We start from the raw sequence: 20,999 nt of genomic DNA, 5'->3' as shown, positions 1-20,999 counted from the left end.
TGCCAGATCAACTCCATCTCCGCCTCCCCATGTAATGAAGTCAGTCACCTCATCAATGTATAACCCAAATAGCGTGGGGGAAAGTGGGCATCCTTGCTTCACACCAATGGTGCTAGCAATAGTCTCGGACATACCTCCTGGGCATATGACTCGCCCAAAAACCTGCTCATATAATGCATAGATGCCCCATGTCATATCTGCTCGTATGCCAAGAGACTGCAGGCGCTGAAAGAGCCTCTCTCGTGGTACTGTGTCAAATGCCTTGCGGAAATCCACAAAGCAGCAATAGAGCTTTCTCTTCCTCACTCTGGCCTGATCAATCATACATCTCAAAGTGAATACATGGGCAGTGGTAGAGAAAGCAGCTAAGCTCTTTCTCCAACACTGCACCATAGAGTTTGGCCAACACGAGGCCAACCATAACCGTCTTGTAGTTGCTCGGATCGAGCATATCCCCTGCTTTGTGGATTGGCACAATGGTGTGCATCGTCCACTCTGCAAGCAAACCCTCTGCTAGTGCCCTGTTAAACAGGTGTGCAAGAAAAGGAGCCAAAAAATCTACTGCATATATGAGATGCTCACCCTGTAGGCCCATATGGTCGGCGGCCCGTCCATGCTGTAGGCGGCGGATAGCTTCCTTTACCATCGAGTGGGTAAAGAAGCTAGCTGTGGTAGGTCGAGGCTCCTGTGGCTGAGGTATAGGTGGCTGCTGTGGGGCGTGGTATAGGCCCTCTGCATATGTGTGCCATGTCTGTGGGTCTGCAATTGGTGTCGGTGTCCGGGGCTCTCTGAAATGCCGCCATGAGATAGGGCTATTTCTACTCATGAAGAAATGGAAGATCTCTAGCTCGTGTATCTCTGCGAACGCCCGCCTTTTGCGGCGAGTTAGTCTCCTTATCTCTCTCCTCGATTCCTGCTCTGTGATGGCTCCCAAGGCTCTTTGTATGCGGAGCCATGAGTATAGGGCTCTGCACTCGTCATCATACCATCTGTTCTGGGGCATAGTCCCAGATCTCCCAGGCTCTCCTTAGTGGACACGATGTGGGAAGCTTTGTAATGCAGCCGTGTGTAGGAGTGATGCTAGCTGGGCTGTAATGGTATCCATAGGTGCTAGGGGATCCATGAGTAGGAGCCCATCCTCTACTCTGCTAGTGTATATGTCTGCCATGTCATGTGTGAAGTAGATGGTAGTGTGTGGCGTCGGTATGTGGGGGGTTGGTGATACTGGTGTTCCGGCTAGTGAAAATGCCAAGTATGTATGATCTGCCCCAATAGGACGAGGTGGGATGGAGAATGAGGTGACAAGCTGCAATGCCTCCAAAGACCCCATAATGTAGTCCACCACCGTGCCTCCGGTCCGTGTATGACCCCCATGTGGGAAGCATGTCAGCCCTGCTGATCCCGGCCATTGTAGCATCCCGTTATAAATAACGAGACGATGCCTAGCTCCCAACTCTAGTAAGTGGTCCCCATAATGTCCTCTGTCTGGTCCAGTGTCCTCTGATGCCCGACTAGCCCCTATCTCCTCTGGATCCACAGGGTGGAGGATCTCCATGTCATCATAGTCATACACCTCACACTGTCTGCTCTGTGTGTGGGCATTGAAGTCACCCATAAGAAATACTTCCCCTAGTGTAGAATAATGCATAATCTCCTCTAACAGACAAGTGTATGGCGAGGCTCCCGTCTCCTCCTCCTGTGGCATGTCCTCTGTAATGACATAGGAGGATCCTGATGGAGGAAAATAACATAGGGCTATGTATATAACCCTTTCCTGTGAGAGCTGTTAGCTGATCCACATGTATCTAGCCTCTGGATCCTGTGCTACCACTCTCAGTCTCCCCTGTAGCTCCCGTCTGAATGGAACTGCTACTCCCCCGGACCCTCTCGAGGTACGCTAGCGTGTGGTCCTCCTGTATGCTGACTCCCACTGGAATCCCTCTACTCGGGGTAGCCCTCTCTCTGGGCTGTGATGTGTCTCTGTCAGAAGTATGATGTCTCTCCCTACCATAACATGCTCCCATCGTCCAGGCTGCACCCATAGTGAACCATTACAGTTCCATACTGCCATGTGTATCTCTGTCAGTGGCCTGGTCTGTGTCCCATAGGCCCCAAACCGCTAATCCATGGGCTGGCCATCAATGATGACCCAACCATCTCGATAGAAGGCCTTCTTGCCTTCTCTCCTCGCGTGTAAGACTCGTGGCATGCAAGATCTTCTCCTCCTCAATGGTGGTGTGAATGATTTGATGTTCTTCCCTTTGAGTCTCCTCCCTCGCTTCTTTGCGGATGTTCTTCTTCACCACCTCAACCCATCCTGACTGCTTGGCTTCGAGTTTTCCCTCCATGTCCTTTGTGATCTCCTTGGAGATCTCTTCTTTGATGGCCGTGAGAGTGTTCTCATTGATCTCCCCTTCTTCCTTCTCGGTGTTCTTGACGGCTACCAGTTCCACTTTCAATGCACTCACCTCCTCCTTGAGTGCTGTGTTCTCTTGTTCAAGGTCCGTGACTCGTGCTTCGAGGGCCATGATGTGCCGGTGTAGTTTGTTCTCCACCTCATTGAGGTTGGAATCGGATGTCTTCTTATTCTCCTTGATTAGTGCCTTCATTGTCGTCTCGAGGGCCTCGAGTTTCTCTTGAAGACTTGGGGCCATTCCTCGAGATCGAGGAGAGAGAGAGAGTTATGTTGCTGCCTTGGGGGCCTGAGCAAGGGTAGGAGCGGAGGGGAAGGGGGGACATGCAGGTGGGCCAACATAGCGCCAGTAGTAGTGGCGAACCAGAGAGGGCGGCTACGCACAGAGGCGCGAAGCGAACAGGGAACAACGAAGTGAAGCAAGCGGTGAACAGTAGCGAACAGCGAAATAGGGGCGGCGAGGGCGAGGAGGGTAGGCAGAGAGAGAGAGAGAGAGAGAGAGAGAGAGAGAGAGAGAGAGAGAGAGAGAGAGGGGCAGGGGGGTTGGCGGGAGAGAGGGCGGGAGGGAGGGCTGGCGCAGAGGGGGCTGGCGTAGAGAGAGAGCGGCGAACAGGGGCGGTGCGAACAAAGCGCACAGGGGCGGCGGCGAACAGGGGCGCGGACAGAGGGAACAGAAGGCAGTGGCAAACATGGGCGCGAAGAGAGAGAGAGAGAGAGAGAGAGAGAGAGAGAGAGAGATTGATCCAGTGTAATCTTATTGCAGGCTGGAGACTTGGCAAAGAATCTATCAAGGTTTGTTAATGAGGAAGCAATTGACCTTGTGTCTCGGATGCTTGCATTTGATCCTTCACGTCGATGCACGGCAGATGAAGCACTCGCACATGCTTATGTAAGTATTTCTTAACACTACCATTGAATAATGTTGCTTGTTTGGCTTATTTGAGTTTCTTGTGATGCCATTTGGGTTGATGAATGTTACATGCACTGAGGGTGTTTGTGGTAACACACACAAGCCTTCTTTAAACCTTTACTTTGGTGAGATCTTTAGCATCCATTCACTGAGTAGAGAGAGAGAAAAGAGAACCCCCCCTGCAAGTAGGAGTATTTGCTTATATTAATTCTTTGGAGAACTGATGTACAATGCTTTAGAACAAGATGTAAGACTGCCAACGCAAGGACGAGGAAGACCGTTTATCCGCTGAGAATCCACCAATCCAAGGGTACTATAGAAGACTCTTCTAGGCCACTTATGCAAGTCCGAGATAGCTGTAGGACTGCACAGATGCTAGCTGAATGCTGAAGAAGACTTCAATGATTGCCTAGAGAGGAAGGACTGAATGCTGCCTTTACGCTTGACTAAATTTTTCTTGATCACTTGATATCTGATGAATGATTTATGCTTGAAACTAAGCGCATGTTTATACATGGTGTTATGCTTCAGATGCTGCCGGCCATGTCATGTTGGACATAATACTACATTGGAATTTAATGCTAACGCAACATAAAATTACTGCCTAGTCTGTTGGCCAACTACCACCTGTCCATGACCTGCTGCTCCATGCTATCCTTTGCTGGCCGACGAGAGCATGAATGTTCCCTCATGTTGTCGGCTGGCTCTATTTGTCCTTCAGGGCTGTAAACAGCCCCAACCAGGCTGCCAACTGAGGCATATAGCCATGGGCTGGCCCATAGGCATGCCTATCATGCAACTTAGCCCCTACATGCTTACTACATGCCTCTGATGCATTTATGCAATGACACCTAATGCTAGGGTTGACTTCTACATGACTTAATCTGGTGAATTCTCCAAGTGGGTTAAGAGGACTAACTCCTAGACTGATCTCGATGGCTCAAAGATTGACCTACATAGCTCATGCTTGACCGGGGCTGTAAACAGCCCCAACCAGGCTGCCGATTGAGGCATATAGCCATGGGCTGGCCCATAGGCATGCCTATCATGCAACTTAGCCCCTACATGCTTACTACATGCTTCTGATGCATTTATGCAATGACACCTAATGCTAGGGTTGACTTCTACATGACTTAATCTGATGAAGTGGGTTAAGAGGAGTGACTCCTAGACTGATCTCTATGGCTCAGAGATTGACCTACATAGCTCATGCCTGACTGTCCCTGAATTGAGGGCTTACAATGGGGTGACGGTGTATGACAGATGTTCCTAAAAGGTACTATTTCTGTACAAATATTGCATTGATGATGATGCCAGTGTGCACTGTGTATCCCAGTGCAGGGTGCACGTGACATTCTCTCCTGCTTAGCTTGGCGGCAGGTTCAAGACTTCCAAGTAGTCCGCTAATAAATGGGGGTACTCCTAAAAGAACTCTTCATCCAGCCATATTGCTTCATGGGTTTCTCGGTCCTTGAACTTCGAATAGAACTGTGTGATTCTTCGATTGGAACCATGCTTCCATCTCTGCAGGAGAAGTTGTTATGGCTCTATGACTTCTTCTTCGTCGATCATATCTATTTGTTTCTCTTATGATACATCTTGCAATGATGGACCTACATATTGCTTTCAACCAAGAAACATGAAAGACATTGTGCATAGTTCAGCTTTCAAGCAACTTAAACTTCAAAGAGACATCACTTAACTTCTGAATGACTGGAAAAGGGCCGAAACTACGGAATGAAAGCTTGGGACAATGCTTGCCTACTTGCTTCAGGCATTGCTTCATAATCCGGATATACCCAATCCCCTTCCTTGAAATTGACGTCTCGCTTGGATTTGTTGGCTTGCTAGGTATAAACTTTCTAAGCTTTGGCAAGGCGCTCCTTAGCCGACTTAATGATTTCCGAAAATGTTTCGGTAGTCTTGCTGGCCCCTAGGGATGGTGATACATGTCTCATCAAAAGAGATGAGAACTGGCGACCAAATGTTGCTTCATACGGCATCCAACCAATACTCAATGATCGAGTATCATTCAGGATTGCTTGTACGAATAGAAGATATTGTTCCCATTTCGACTGCTGGTCATGGGAGTATGATTTGAGAATGTCAAAAGCCAATCGATTATATATCGTTGTTTGGTCATCTGTCTGTGGATGGAATGCACTGGACAGTTGCAACTTAGTCCCAAAGTTGTTAAACAATGCTCTTCAAAGTTGTTTGGTCATCTGTTTGTGGATGGAATGCATTGGACAGTTGCAACTTAGTCCCAAAGTTGTTAAACAATGCTCTTCAAAAATGGGACGTGAATTTTGGATCTCTATTTGATGTGATTGTTCGTGCAAACCACCAAGGGGGTACCAAAACCGAATGAACAAGCGAGCTATGTCCTTGGCTGTGGCTGTCTGCTTGCATGGAATGAGCATGTAGAACTTACTGAATCTATCCACATCAGTCACACACTGTGTTTCTAAATCCAGATGATGTGGGAAGAGGGCCTAAAAAGTCCATACCGATGTCGTGAAGTTAGCTATATGTGGAGCATTCTGGTGCTCAATAGGGTGCTGAAATTCAGCCCCCTTTGGCTGAGATTCAGCCCGATATACAGCCCTTCAAATCAGCTCATAGAAAGAGCTGTTGCGGAAGATGTAGTGGATGCGGATGGGCAGCTATTCAGGAGTCCATACAGGTGCCTAGATGGTTGTTGGATACATTACATGATAGTAGATTGGTAGCTCCGTTGCCTAGCAGGATAGGTCAGGTTTTCATTATGCATCTAGTTCTTATGTGGATCATGCTCAGTTTGCCAGCACATGGAATGACAAGAAACCTATTCCTTTGAGGAAGCACATAAAGATGATCAGCATGCAATGCAAAATACATGTAACTCAATCTTGAAGAATGACTGGCTGATTTGCCTCATGGCAAGAAAGCCATTGGTACAAAGTGGGTCGACAAATTTGAGTGTAAGGTAGATGATAGTGAGGCTTGTTGCAAAGGGTTATGCTTAGCAAAAGGGCATAGAGTATGATGAGACCTTTACTCCCACTTCTCGTATGACTACCATTAGGTGTATTATTGCTATGGAAGCACATCATGGTTGGAATGTGCAGTAGTTGGACATCAAAACCGTCTTCTTAATCAGTGAGTTGGAGAGGAGTATTCGCAGGAGTTTTGCCTCTCTACAACGGCCTTAGGAACATGCAATGACAAGGAACCTATTTCCTTTGAGGAAGCACATGAAGATGGTCAACATGCAATGCAAAATACGTATAACTCAATCTTGAAGAATGACACTTGGTTCTGGCTGATTTGCCTCATGGCAAGAAAGCCATTGGTACAAAGTGGGTCGACAAATTTGAGCGTAAGGTAGATGGTAGTGAGGCTTGTTGCAAAGGGGTATGCTTAGCAAAAGGGTATAGAGTATGATGAGACCTTTGCTCCCACTTCTCATATGACCACCATTAGGTGTATTATTGCTATGGAAGCACATCATGGTTGGAATGTGCAGCAGTTGGACATCAAAATCGTCCTCTTAATCGTCCCCCTTTCTCCTAACATTTACCCAACATCACTTTCTATCTTCAACACTCCTCACTCCCTCTCAAGTGATGAACTATTACCACCATACATACACTGGATCTACACTCTTAGTCATTTGCTAGAGTGGTCTATCACAGGTGCCTCATAGGCTTGGCTTAGGGCTTGAAGTTTTACACAAGGTTAGGTATATAATAAGTGGGTTTAAACACAAGGTGGTGATGAGAAGGTCTATGTATCTTAGCCTCGTGGTTTTGTTTAGAAGGATCAGGAAGCCATAGTGTGTAGGTTAAAGAAGGCTTTGTATGGCCTTAAGCAGGCTCCTAGAGCATGGTATGAGAAGATACATCCATACTTAGTTGCACATTGATTTTGTAACATTCCAATATGTCAAGAAGACTAGAGAGGATTTGCTACTCACATGCCCCAATGTTGAAAAGGTTTCAGCCTATAAGACTAAATTATAGGATTCTTTTGAGATGTCAAATTTGGACCCATTGCTTTACTATTTGAGAATTCAATTTTTACAACGTGATCATGATGCAGTCAAAGTCAAAGTATATACAGAGACTACTAAAAAGGTTTTATCTTGAGGATTGTAACCCTATGGCTACACTAGCTGAGACAGGTGCTAGGCTTAGCATTCAGGATTCTGGAGAGCCGTTTGATCATAATTATATCAGCAAGTTGTTGGATGCTTGATCTATCTATGCAATACTAGGCCAGATATTATGAGGTGTCTCAATTGAGCAGATTTATGCACATCATGTACTAGGTATTGGAAGGCTATCAAGCGGGTTTTCTGCTATTTGTAGAGCATTGAGTTTCTTGGATTGTTCTGCCCAAGGAGGGGGGGGGGGGGGGGTGCGAGGCTCATAGGTGCATGCCTTCCGTGATTTTGATTGGGTTGGATGTTGCAACACTAGGATTTTTGCTTCCGTCTTGGTCATTCATGCATATCATGGCTCAACAAGGAGCCCACAGTGGCCACTTCGAGCTATGAAGTTGAGTATAGGGCAACTTTTACAGTGGTAGTTGAGTGTGTTTGGCTCATATGCCTTTTGGTTGATCTGAGTGCCGGATAGCGGTCCTCCACTTGTATCTTTAATGACAGTCAGAGCGCGTTGCCGTTTGCGAGGAATCTAGTGTTTCATGCTCACACTAAGTACATTGAGGTGCACTATCATTATGCCAGGGAGAGCCTGCAGGAGGGATCAGCTTGGCTTATGTGTACACGTAACATCATGGAAGATTTGTTCATGAAGGTGGCTCCTCATGAAAAGTTAGAAGCTTTTTGCAGAGCTTTGGACTTGTTGTCTTTGACGAATTGATCAATCTTGTCTTTGACAAATTGATCAATAATACCCTTGTACATATTCAAATCATCCCTGAGGGGAGATTTGTAGCCATATAATGGTAGTGATGTGTGTGAACACACTGAGGATGTCACCATTTGGCCACCCAACTGGTCCACCCGTGCTTTCTCATTATGTATGTACATTGGACTGGTGTCCATGGCAGTTGCATATGCCGGGGATTGATTCCACTGATGTGATACTGTGGACTTGGCTTTCCGTTGGAACTTGTGTTTGTGTGTACTTGCTCGGAAATGCTTGGAGGATTGGTGTTCCATTGGGTCTAGTACCTCGTGTACTTGCTTGGAACACGTCTATTTTGGTATAGTCTCATGAACAGAGATTGTCTATACCAATGCTGCATTGCATAGCATCTTTTTGAATTTGCATGCTGTTTTTATGCTTTCTTGACTAATATGTAGTTCAGGGGACACCCACCCATGAACCGTGCATGTGAAACTGTCTGTTGACATAGTTATGTGGCACATGATAGGTGGTAAGTGTTATGTGACATGGTTAGGAACTAGCATTAATTTATAAGTGAATGTATACACACTTCATTAAGTTTAGGGCGACCAAAACTCACTTATAAATTATGACCAGCCCTATGTTGGCACACACTGATGTCCCGAGGTGGACAAAGCTCAATGCCCACCGCCCATACCTTATCTCCTTTGTTCAAAGAGAGCAACTAGCCATGTGTCCATCCCAGCTTGCACCACAAGTCACTTGCCCTCTCTGCCTGATACCCAAGGTGGATATCTTATCATCTCTGTCGCGCCCAGACGGAGACCGAGAGCACCAGGCTATCAGACTCCCAGACTACATCAGAGGGAGATTAAAGAGATACGGGCTCGACATCAGCACCATATCCAGGAGCGGCTAGCTCACTTACACTCACACCCGGAGATCATGCTCCAAGGGATTTTTGCCTCGCCATCGCCTATATATCGCATATTACACCCCCATTATGGTATTGGTTGGAGCTAGACAGATCTGCATTGCATTCTTGTATACCCTACGCATATAGGTTGCATACTGAGCCTTTAGCAGTAGTGCTTCATCCATCACCCCCCCCCCCCCCCCCCCCCCTAGCTCAATACTTTCATAGTTTATTTCATGTTTATTTTGTCCTTTTTTTCTGGACATCCAGAGAACATTGACATTTGTATATTGATTTGTCTCATAGGTGGAGTTCGGCCTCTAGTAGACGTTAATACAGCTTTCTTTCTTTCTTTCTTTATTTCTAGAAGTTGGCGCCCTTCTTCATGAGGCTTTTTGGCTGTATTTTCTGGAGTTTCTCCTTCCCAACTCCATATCCAAGCTTGCTAGTGTGTTTTCCAAGCTTCCAAGAGTTTCTCCTTCACAACTTTATATCCAAGCTTCTACACACTCCTAATGTCTGGTCTTTTGGCTGAAAACCTTAATTTCAGGCTTCCTTTCTCAAGTTGAACCATAGGGGAAGCTTTCCCAAGGTTCTCTTCATCCTCTTGAAGACCTTTGTTGCGAAGGCTCGCAACAAATTGAAGATTTCCACACTCGAGATACTTCCATGGCGAAGACTTTTGTTGTCATTGACTTTACTTGCAATTGGTAAGCTTTAACGCTTATTTATGGAAGCAAGTAATAGGAGGGAGAAGCAAGACTCCATGTTCACATACCCTGTGAAATGTTCTCTTATCCTACGTGCTCTCTTGCAGATTGTTACTACCATGTGTCGGTGAAACAATAGAGAGTAGATAGTAGGGATTCGAGAACATAGGCACTTGAGAGAGTAGTGTGAGTTGTAGATCTTCACCGACAACCATATTGTTTGCAATGCTGTATTCATATGCTTTGGTATGGAAATATGGTTAGAAATGCCCACCATGACACTATGTACTTGATTCTTCCAAGATTAATATACACCAGTTGAGGGAGGGGTTGGCCGTTCTGGCTCATTGTGCATCTGTTGTCAATTCAGCAAATTACATCTTGTATTATGCTTGTACGTAAGTGTACATAAGTGTATTGCCTAGCATAATGTTCAACCAAGCATTTTACACCGATTGGTGGAATTACACAGGACCAACTGGGATACTTTTTTCCTCTCAAGGAAGTTTTTTCCCCGTGCATATAAACACTCTCTTATCCACTTATTGGGGTCCTTATCTTTTGTAATTGGCACTCATTTCATAATCACATAACATACATCTCGTTCTCTCTCTCTCTCTCTCTCTCTCTCTCTCTCTCTCTCCCATTTTGTATCATATGACTCTAATTTGACATTCCTAGCTCATAGCTCTAGTCTTTATTTTCTTTTGTACCATGATGAGTTTACATGGACACTATTGTATCACTTTTGGTCTCGTAGACCCATTGGATCCTTTGAAGACGTTTAATATGTAACATGCAGCGGAAGTATTCGTAATTAAGGATCCTGTCACACAAATGCTCACACCATCTTCTGTATCCTGAGTTTCGCGAGTTTAGTAATCCACTTTATGACTCCAAACTTTAAGAGATTTGAGAGAGAGAGAGAGAGAGAAATTGTACATCGTATGGGGTCCCGAATTACCCACTGAAGGGCCCCCTATCCTGTTATCGGAATAGTATTTGCTTTATTACTTTGAAGAGACTGACTGTGGACTGACGATAAGTCGAATGCAAGATCTCTAAGGACCAAGAGTCGGGCTGAACTGTACACGGCTGTAGAAGCACCAATGATGTTCAATCTCAAGCCTATGCACTCTTCCCAATGGATGTAGGAAGGCTGCAAATCTGAGGCTGAGAAAAGGGGCTGATTGGGATTGTTCTAGGCTATGTATGAATGCTGAAAATGAGTATGAATGCTGAGTTTTATCTGGTTGTAGCAAAAGGATGCAAACAAGGATGCTGAAAACTGTATGAATGCTGAAAACGCAAGGTGCTCTGTAGGGCTGAATGCTGTAGATGCTACGTTTTGCTGAATGCAGGTTGAATGCTTAAGCGTTGATGCTCCTATATGCTGATGGATGAAACACTGATGGATGATGTGCTAAATTCTCCAATCGCTTATGCTCCTTGTGCCGAAGGCTCCAAGCATTGAGGTCTTAAAGGCTGAATGAGATATGAATGAAGGAATGAATGATATGCTCAGCTATTTATATGGAAAAACTGGGTTGAGTACCAAACTCAGGGGAGTCGACATACTGGTCTTTCATGCTATCTAAGTCCTTCCCCGTGATTTCGAGAATGGTAGACTCTTGCACTACCTGGATGCTGGCCTTTCGACTAAGAGCATGTGCAACTGGGTTATGCTTACCAAGGCTGTACTTGATCATTCCTCCAAATTGTTGGAAGAGTTGACTCCACCTGGCTTGTCAATCACTCCACTGGGCACTTGGCATGGTTTGAAGCCACTTAAGTGCTCGGTGGTATGTTTTGACTGTGAAGACTTGTCCATAAAGGAAAGGCTTCCAATGTTTGAGCACTGTGATCACACCTAAAAGCTCTTTGTCATAAGCCGAATAATTCTTTTCAGGGGCGCATCCAACTTTCAATTGTAGTAGGCCATGGGTCTATTGTCCTGCTGGAGAACTGCACCTATGGCTACATTGCTTGCATTGATAATGACCTCAAAAGGTTCATCCCAAGATGCTAACTTCAAAACAGACGCTTCTGAGGCAACTTTCTGAAGTGCATGGAATGCATCGAGCGCCTTGCCTGTGACTGAGACTTTTTGTCTATGAGTCTTCATCCCTTTGAGCAAGTCGGTGAGAGGTGCTACAAGGTTGGAAAACTGGTGAACATGGGTGCTGTAGGCTTGACAAAGACCTACGAAAGAACGGATCTCTTGGGTGGTATGAGGGATGTCCCAATCCAAGATCTCTTGAACCTTTGAGAGGTCCAATCGAATCCCATAATGATATAGCCCAAGTATTGAACCTCTTTAACGCCGAAGATAGACTTTTTGGCGTTTATGTAGAGCCCATTACCTCGCAAAAGTTGCAAGACTTTCTCCACATCTTTCTCATGCTGCTCCACACTGGCTGAGAATACAAGTATGTCATCAAGAAAGATGAAGACACACTTACCAATGAGGACTCCGAAAATCATGGACATCATTTTATTGAAGGTTGCGGGTGCATTTGTAACCCAAAAGGCATGACTACGAACTCGTAGTGACCACGGTTCGAAAAGCTGTTTTTGGAATGTTAGCTTCGAAAATGCGGACCTCATGGTAACCACTCTTGAGGTCGATCTTAGTGAAAAATTTTGCACCATCTAAACGCTTCAAAATGTACTCAATCCTTGGCATAGGAAACTTATTCTTAATAGTGAGTTTATGCAATGCCATGTCGTCTACACAAAGGCGTGCAGACTTGTTCTTCTTTTGGACAAATAGGATGGGTGTAGCAAATGGTGAGGAAGAAGGCCGAACGAATCCAACTCATAGGAGCTCAGATAACTATCTTTCTAGCTCGCCCTCTTTATTTTTTGGAAAGACGATAGGGGAACCTGTTAGGAGGTTCTGATCCAGGGACCAAATCGATATGATGGTCCTCAGGACGTGATGGAGGGAGACTGGCAGAAGATCGTCCCTAAGCATAATGTCCTAATGTCTGGATAGGAGGACTGCTAACTGTGGGACTGAAGATGAGATAGGTGCTACCAATGAGATAGAGGCTATCTGAGCACGAACATAAGGTAGTGCTCCTTCAGCTCCCTTGCGGATAGCTCGTCGGGCGTGGAGGTGCGAAATCAATGGGATGCCAAGAATGCTTCTATCCCCACGAATCATGACGGGCTCATGAAAACCTTTACAGATAGTAAAAGTGTCATGCCCCCAATCAAGAATAGGCTTATATTGACGAAACCATTGGATTCCTAAGATCATGTCACACCCCAAAAGAGACGAGACAATGAAATCACATTGGAATGAGGCCTTCTGAACTTCAAAGGCAAACTGCTGTGCCTTCTGAGATATGTGGGTGCGGAGGCCAGGTGTGAACCCGTCCACATCCAAATAATATGGTACTAATGTGCAGTTCATCTTGTTAGCTAACTGGGTAGAGATGGCGTCCTCAGAACTGCCCATGTCAAATAGGACTACAAACTGCCAGCCCTTGGTAGAGCCATAAGCTCGGATGAGGCTTTTCTGTGGAGCATCGTTCTCACCCTCCTGCTTAGCATTAAATTTCATTGAGGTAGAGGCTATCTGAGCACGAACATAAAGTAGTGCTCCTTCCGCTCCCTTGTGGCTAGCTTGTCGGGCGTGGAGGTTCGAAATCAATGGGATGCCAAGAATGCTTCTATCCCCACGAATCATGACGGGCTCTTGAAAACCTTTACAGATAGTAAAAGTGTCCTGCCCCCAATCAGGAATAGGCTTATATTGACGAAACCACTGGATTCCGAAGATCATGTCACACCCCAAAAGAGACGAGACAATGAAATCACATTGGAATGAGACCTTCTGAACTTCAAAGGCAAACTGCTGTGCCTTCTGAGATATGTGGGTGCGGAGACCAGGTGTGAACCCGTCCACATCCAAATAATACGGTACTAACGTGTAGTTCATCTTGTTAGCCAACTAGGGAGAGATGGCGTCCTCAGAACTGCCCGTGTCAAATAGAACTACAAACTGCCGGCCCTTAGTAGAGCCATAAGCTCGGATGAGGCTTTTCTGTGGAGCATCGTTCTCACCCTCCTGCTTAGCATCAAATACCACGGATGGCATAGGATGCATAGAAGGTAAAAGCTGAACTGCATTTGTGGTAGTAGGCGGGATTGGAGGAGCTGGAGATGCTGTGGCAACTGTGGCAGAAGGAGATTTGGAGGCTTGCTCCACTTGCCATTTGTGGCAATCCTTCTTACCATGCCCTATGGTATAACAGAAAAAGCATTTGTTTTTGACTGGTATTTCCTTTGCTCCTCTGGAGGAAGATAACCTCCAGTGATGCTTGCTTTAGCCTTTTCCTCAGGGGTTTTCTTAGGCTTGGATTCCTTGTCCTTCTTACCCCTTGAACTAGAGCTATTACTGGGGTTTGGTACTGGACGACTACTTGGGCTTGCCTCCGTTCATCTGCATTGCTTCATTTTGAGCAAGAGTCAAAGCTTGGTCATATGTACTGGGTTCAAAGTTGCGAACTGTGAACCGGATGTTGGAATCTAATCCACGAATGAATTGATCCATCTTGGCCTACTCAGATAACCCAATTGTTGTGCTAAAGTTATAACCTTTCCGGAAAATTGAAGCACAAGTGACCCGTTCTGTTTGAGTCCATAAAACTCATCTGCCAAGCCGGTCATATACTGTGGTGGCGGGAGAAATCTGGTGTTAAGGTCATGAACAAATGTATCCCAGGTTAAAGTTGTGACACCTGTGGTCTGGTCTGTATGAAGACTAGACCAATGCTGCCACCAAGTGACTGCCTCACCCGTAAGGTGGAGAGCCGCTACGTGGACTCTGTCCTGAGGATCTGTAATCCGAGCTAATGGAAAATGAGCAGTAAATTGATGAATGAACTGATTAACTGCCAAATGATCACACTTACCATCATACTTACTAAAATTTGGTTTGACTTCGAATGACTATAGTCGATGTCGCGGGCTGGTGGCACCTAAGGCTGGGGAAACTGAAGAGAGGTGCTGATATCTAAGATGCATGGCCTTCTTTTCTCTTTGGTGCTCGAGTAACATACGTTCTCAATCGAGCTCTCGTTGGTGCTCTTGAGCAACGAGTTCAGCCTGATGCCAGTCTTCTTTGATCCTGTGTTGGGCTTCCTCATAGTCCCGTCTATCGGCTTTTTCTTATTGCTTTCTTGCTTCAGCTTCAGCGTCCTCTTCTTCTCCTCTCTTATCTCTGTGCACAGCAGCAATAGAGAGGTTCCATCCTCCTTAGAATTGCAGAACCCTAACTCTATTACGTCCTATACCCTCTTGGTGCGAAGAGCTTTGCTGCAAGCTTCTATTCGTGCACTACAGCACCTGGGGCTCTGCCATGCAGGTTGGCATTGATGCCAAGCTCTCCTCCCTCACCACCTGGTTTGCAGCATACCACAAGAAGAGGCAAGGATCACCCTCTGTAGAGCACTGACATGGGAGTAGTTACATCCCTCCAAGGTGAAGAGACAGAAGGGTATTCTCCTTCCAAGGTGAAGAGACAGAAGCTTTGGGAAAAATGGTGTTCCTCCTCTTATAGCATTAAAAGCTAAAACAAGGTTGTGCGCTTTTTTGCTTGCTTTTTTTTTTTTTTGTCCTCGCACTTTTTCTGGCTTCCTCATGAGAGACGAGAAACAGCTTTTTTGCCCTCATCACGGGAGACGAGAGAGAAACAGCAAGTTCCTTTTCCCTCTCCTTCTCTTCAAGGAGTTGAGAATTTTCCCCTCTTCTCCTACACGAGAACTGAGTGCAAATTTCCCTTGCCAATCAACGAGAATCATACCTGAATTTTGTCATGAGAACTCCATAGCTCTGCCTTTGACGCAACCCGGGCTTTGATACCAACTGTGACTTCCGTTGATGCCGCCTGTGAGAGCACTCACACACGCACATACATAGATCACACAAGGAGAGCAGCAGGTGACCGAACTCATCTCCCAACCGTAGGCTTGCTTTGCCAAGCCCCCGAGCTTGGGGGCGAGATGCGTGCACACCTTAGCATGAGGCCTGCAGATCTCTGGACCACCTCACAACTAGTCTACCACCATGCATGTCCCATACCACCGTGGTACCAGCCAAGAGGCTTGTCCGTTGACCCACTTCAGGGCCAATCTAGACCCAGACAAGGCATGCTCAACACTAAGTTATGAGCCCTTCTCATGCTTATGTAGGTCTTTGGCACTATTTTTATCCATACATTTATGGAATAATTGTCTAGCTCTTTCAGTAGCCAACTGCTTATCTGTGACACTGCCTTGGCCCTTGGCCCATGGACATCAACCCATGGCCATGCTAGGGATGCAACAACGTCCTACCTCTCTTCTTGTCTCAACGTGATGCCTCTGTGATGAGGCCCTCAGCTCCTTCATTGAAATCTAAAGTGTATGTGACAAGTGTGCTCGCAAGTTACTCTTGCATATGAATAAACTCATCCTTTATCAACGTAAAGAACTGGTTATGAAACATGGTCATCCTGGATGGGAGATTTTGCAGCTCAATATGTCCTGTGGAAGTGGTTTACGAAGTTAATTTAGTCTCAAGAGAGAGCTCTTGTTCATAACTTTTGTCTTTTGATTTTTTCAGTTCAAGAATATGAAGCGGCCAAGTGATACAAGGCAATTAATATCAGAAGATCCTGCTTCAGCTCTCAGTACAGGTGCTTTGTGGAAGATTAAGGATCCATCTGTAGCCCTTGAACAGCTTGAGGTACTACTGAGGACCTGTTTACATGGTCACCTTTTTTGTATCACTTTACTGCTGATGATTTGAAGAATGCTATGTTAGTCTATGGACTTAGGGATTAGAGGATTCCTATTAGGCTAATCTCTTGATTTTGGTATAAGAGGAACCCTATCAGGTTAATCCTTGGACCTTTGGATTAGAGGAACCCTATTATGTGCGTTGGAAACTGTTTCTAAGGTGGGCTCTGTTATGGCAGCTGCAATTAGAGGCAGCAGAGAGCGACTGTGATGGTGGTAGACACAAGTTGATGGTGCTTCTAAAGAACGAAATGCATCAGCAACAGCAGCAGGACCTAATAAGGCAGGCTTTTCTATGCTCTTTTGCAGCTGCAAAGATGGAGTTTGTGCAACAAAGGAAAGCATTAGCTTCTAACGCCACATCTGAAGGTGTGGAAGGGACTCTGGTTGAAGGCCAGGCTCCACAGTCTGCAATGGAAATATTAGCACCAGCGTCATTTCATGATGGGCGCATACAACCAGCCAGGGAATGCCAGCAAGGGATGGATTCATGTTTGTGTGAAACCTGTGGGAGAAAGAGAAAACGGGTTGTGGGGACTGCTAGAGGTGTGGAGGAAGTGATGAAAAAGCCAAGAAAAGCTGTGATTCGTCAAGGATCTTTTAGAGTTGAAGTTCCTACCGCATCGTCTCCACTGATTGTGAAGGCACACCCTGCCAGGGCAGCAACAGGAATGCTTCATCTCTTTGCTGCCGAACAAAAGGCCATGCGGGCAAAAAGTGATCAATCAAAAGGTACGGACACGGCACACTTTTTAGGCATTAATGCTGGCATGCATGGGACTTTTTTGCATGCTAGAAACTATGTGCAAAAGGAAGGTCTTTCAGGGAGATCTCCATTGATGCATTTTTTTTTTCTGCTGCTGCTACCACTAGCAAGTAGGATTTGTTCTATGCATAATTTCCCATCCAATTTGGGTGTGCAAATTGTCCATAACTCCCTGCAGAAATGAATTTTTTTGTCAAGGCATTGTAGCATACTTCATATGCTGACCGACATGCACTCTCTCTGTCTCTCTGTGTGTGTGTCTCTTTCTCTCTCTCTGTCTCTCTCTCTCTCTCTCACACACACACACACATGCAGGTGTGTGTGTGGGCATGTGCGCAAGATCATGCTGTCCTAATCAATTCTAGAGTCTTATAAAACTATCTCCTCCTTTGGTCTCTCTTTAACACTTTTTTTTTTTGGGTAAAAACCATTGTTTCTATTATGTCAAATGTACAGAGAGAGATCCCATCAAAGCCACAGAGGTCTCACAGATGAGGAAAGAAAACAAAAAACAGTGGAAAAACAAATCCAGATGTGACTGATCCAATTGCTGTAGCTGATAGCAATCATGTAGAGATTGTCGCAACGACCAGAACCAGTCGATTCTGAGCAATCCAATTGTCCAGAGACCCAAACTCTTGTCCATTGGAAAAAACAACTTTATATGCAAATCTGTGTGTCAAATATCCAAAAATGCTGAGAGAAACGTGCACCTAGAAATCTGAGCACCACAAGTCATGAATGGTCTCATTCAAGCAAGAACATCTTGGACAATGAGCAAAGGCAATCTTTCTTTTTGCCGATATGCTACCAACAGGAAGTACTCCTGCAATGCATCACCAAAAGAGGACTCTCTGTTTGAGATGTAACTTGCTTTTCCATAGCCTCTGCAAAGTTATTTTCCACCAAATCATAGACTTATTCATAATCCATAGCATATTTTGATGCTCCGAAAACCATGGTGGTGGTCTTTTTAATGTATAGATCCTTGTTGTTGTGATATGTGAAAAAGGAAATCTCACAGAAACAAATGTCTATCCTAGTTGGGATCCAGTATGAAATTCTGAAAGGGTTGTAGTTGTGTTTGGATTTTCTGCCAATAGGCCTGTAATGTATACCCAAAGCCCTTCTTCGTTGAGCGTGTGAGAAATATAGAACATATCCCCTAAGAACATATCCCTTAGGGGATATGACATCTTGCACTATGCATATGCCTTTGATAGACAGAAAGTAAGCTGATCTAGGAGCTGTAATCACCAATGGAGCAGCAAAAGCAAGACTCCAATGTTTGTTTTCTTGCCTGAATGAATTTCCTGTGTGAGGCCATCTTCCAGACCAATGAACATATTACAATATTGCTTTCCAATTAGCAATTAATTAGCTTGTGTATGGGCAGCCATGAATCTTGCCTTGGATATGTCCAAATAGTGTATCCTAGTAGTGTAGGTTCCACTTACCAAAGGAGCAAGTTTGATAGGTTGTCCACATTGCAACAATCATGAGTTTAGGGTGGTGGTTGAGCCAAAAAATTTGTGGGAGGGTTGCTTTGTGTGCTAATATATGATAATGAATATCAAGAACATTGAGACCACCATACAACTTGGGTGAGTAGATTCTTTCAAATTTGAGAAGGCATAGTGCTTTCTGATGATGTTTTGTTCACCATTAAACCTCCACAACCTTTGACATGAAGCTTGAAATCTCTTGTTTTGACCATATTAAAAGCGGCAAAAAGAATTGAATGTAATCCACAAGAACGGACTACACAATTCCAAGTCGTACATGAAGAGGCCAAATAGATAAGTGCAAGTATGACCCATTCAAAGTATCAGTCCAATGAGATAGATTCCAGCTTAGAGACTATCCCAGGTGTTGAACAATGTCAATGGGCTAAATGATTTGTCTCGGCCATAAAATGCTATGCCAATCCATCTCCTTCAAAGGCAATAATTTTGATTTTCTAAAATTTATGAACAGGCTTGTCGCCTCTCCAAAGAGCTCAAGAGCTTGCATAAGTACTTTAAGATTGTTTGGTGTATTCTTAGGGAAGAAAAAAGAATCATTAGCATAAGCTTGAGCAACCAAAGCACAACCATTTGGTAATTGCAACCCTTGTAATTGTACAATATTAATGAGTTTATCCATATAGAGAAGAAAAGGATGAGTGGCAATTGCATACAAAAAAGCACTTAATGGCCAGGCATCGTTGTCTAGCAAATTTTCCCCATACCTGTTGTGAGGACATCCTTTGCCCAATATGTAGCATGCCATATTGTCTTCATAAAGCCAGTAAATAGCCTTGGACATTTTTGTCCAAACCCAAGCTTTCTCTTGACTGCAACAATGTAATCCCATTGAACAGTGTCAAATGCCTTTGTTACTTCAACTTGCAGTAATAAAAGAGAAGCAAAGGATGAGTGGCAATTGCATACAAAAAAGCACTTAATGGGTAGGCATCCTTGTCTAGCAGATTTTCCCCATACCCATTGTGAGGACATCCTTTGCCCAATATGTAGCGTGCCATACTGTCTTCATAAAGCTAGTAAATAACCTTGGACATTTTTGTCCAAACCCAAGCTTTCTCTTGGCTATAGCAATGTAATCCCATTGAACAGTGTCAAATGCCTTTGTTACTTCAATTTGCAGTAATAAAAGATCTCGCTCTGTATATTTTGCATATTCTATCCCCATGTAGGCATTACAGATATTATCAGTGATTTGTCGTCTGGAAACAAATCCATACTTTGCAGGATGGAGGCCTCTATTTAAATTCTTTTTGAGTCTATCAATGAGCATTTTTGTGATCATTCCATAGATAAGTGGCATCAAAGTAATGGGACGACAATCACGTAAACTTTGACATAGGTGTATTTTGGGCACTAGTTTGACGAGCCCTTCTTGCCAAGAGGATGGCATAATTCCTTGCAACCATGATTGATTGATCATAAGCAATAAGGTTTACTCAAGTTTTTCCTAAAACTGAAGAAAGAATTGAACACTCAAACCATTTCCATCAGCCTAAAGATTTAACACCACCACCGAGGTCTGTAGCTAAAAATGGAAGTTCAAGGTCTCTTGCTTCTTGTGCATCCATAATTGACACCACCTCAGAGGAGCTGAAGATGAGCATTAAAAAGAGTAGTTGTCAATGGAGTAGGTGAAGCAAAAGAATTTTGATAATAAGCAATGCATTCTTGTTCTATTGCATAAGAATTTGCATCCATTCACCAGTTTTCATTTGAACTTGTGAAATGCATTGCTTTTGCCGTGTTGAATGTAAATTTTTGAAGAAAGCTTTGGAGGAACAACCCTCGTCAAGCAGGGGTTTTTGTCGTGATCGAATTTTGCCATTTTTGAAGGTTGTGTTGATCATTTTTGTCTAGTTCATGTGGGCATAATTCATCTGCCTTTCTTCATGGGATGATAACAAACGAATATGGCTAAGCTCTTCAAGAACTTGCAGTTGATTTTTTAGCCCAGTGATTCGTTGTCTTTCTTCCTGTAAGTACCATTTTCCATAATCTATTATTACTCGTATTTGCATTGCAAAATGATTATGTTCTCATTCATTTCAGCTTTTAGGGCATCCACAATAGCACACACCATTTGCTGAAATGGATAGTGAGTGAGATAA

The 20,999-nt window shown here is 44.6% G+C and overlaps 1 protein-coding gene across 7 annotated transcripts in view; it reads left to right on the top strand.

Moving 5' to 3' along the window:
• LOC147634098 (mitogen-activated protein kinase HOG1-like) overlaps positions 1-20,999 on the top strand; it is an 89,390-nt gene that overhangs the window by 67,286 nt on the left and 1,105 nt on the right. For 5 of the 7 annotated variants that reach the window (XM_086805206.1, XM_086805210.1, XM_086805212.1 and 2 more), the window contains 3 exons: positions 3,177-3,302; positions 16,424-16,546; positions 16,779-17,562. In XM_086805206.1, the coding sequence (XP_086661332.1) occupies positions 3,177-3,302; positions 16,424-16,546; positions 16,779-17,549 (1,020 nt within the window). In that variant the 3' untranslated portion in view covers positions 17,550-17,562. Of the gene's footprint in view, positions 1-3,176; positions 3,303-16,423; positions 16,547-16,778; positions 17,563-17,821; positions 18,323-20,999 lie in introns of those variants that run through there. The other 2 variants (XM_086805208.1, XM_086805209.1) reach the window with 2 other exon arrangements.

The sequence above is a fragment of the Cibotium barometz genome, chromosome 11, assembly GCF_041138505.1.
Source record: "Cibotium barometz isolate CiBa-2024 chromosome 11, ASM4113850v1, whole genome shotgun sequence".
In the NCBI taxonomy this organism is placed as follows: Eukaryota; Viridiplantae; Streptophyta; class Polypodiopsida; order Cyatheales; family Cibotiaceae; genus Cibotium; species Cibotium barometz.
The sequence above is the reverse complement of the archived record's forward strand: the minus strand, read 5'-3'. Positions and strand labels throughout refer to the sequence as shown.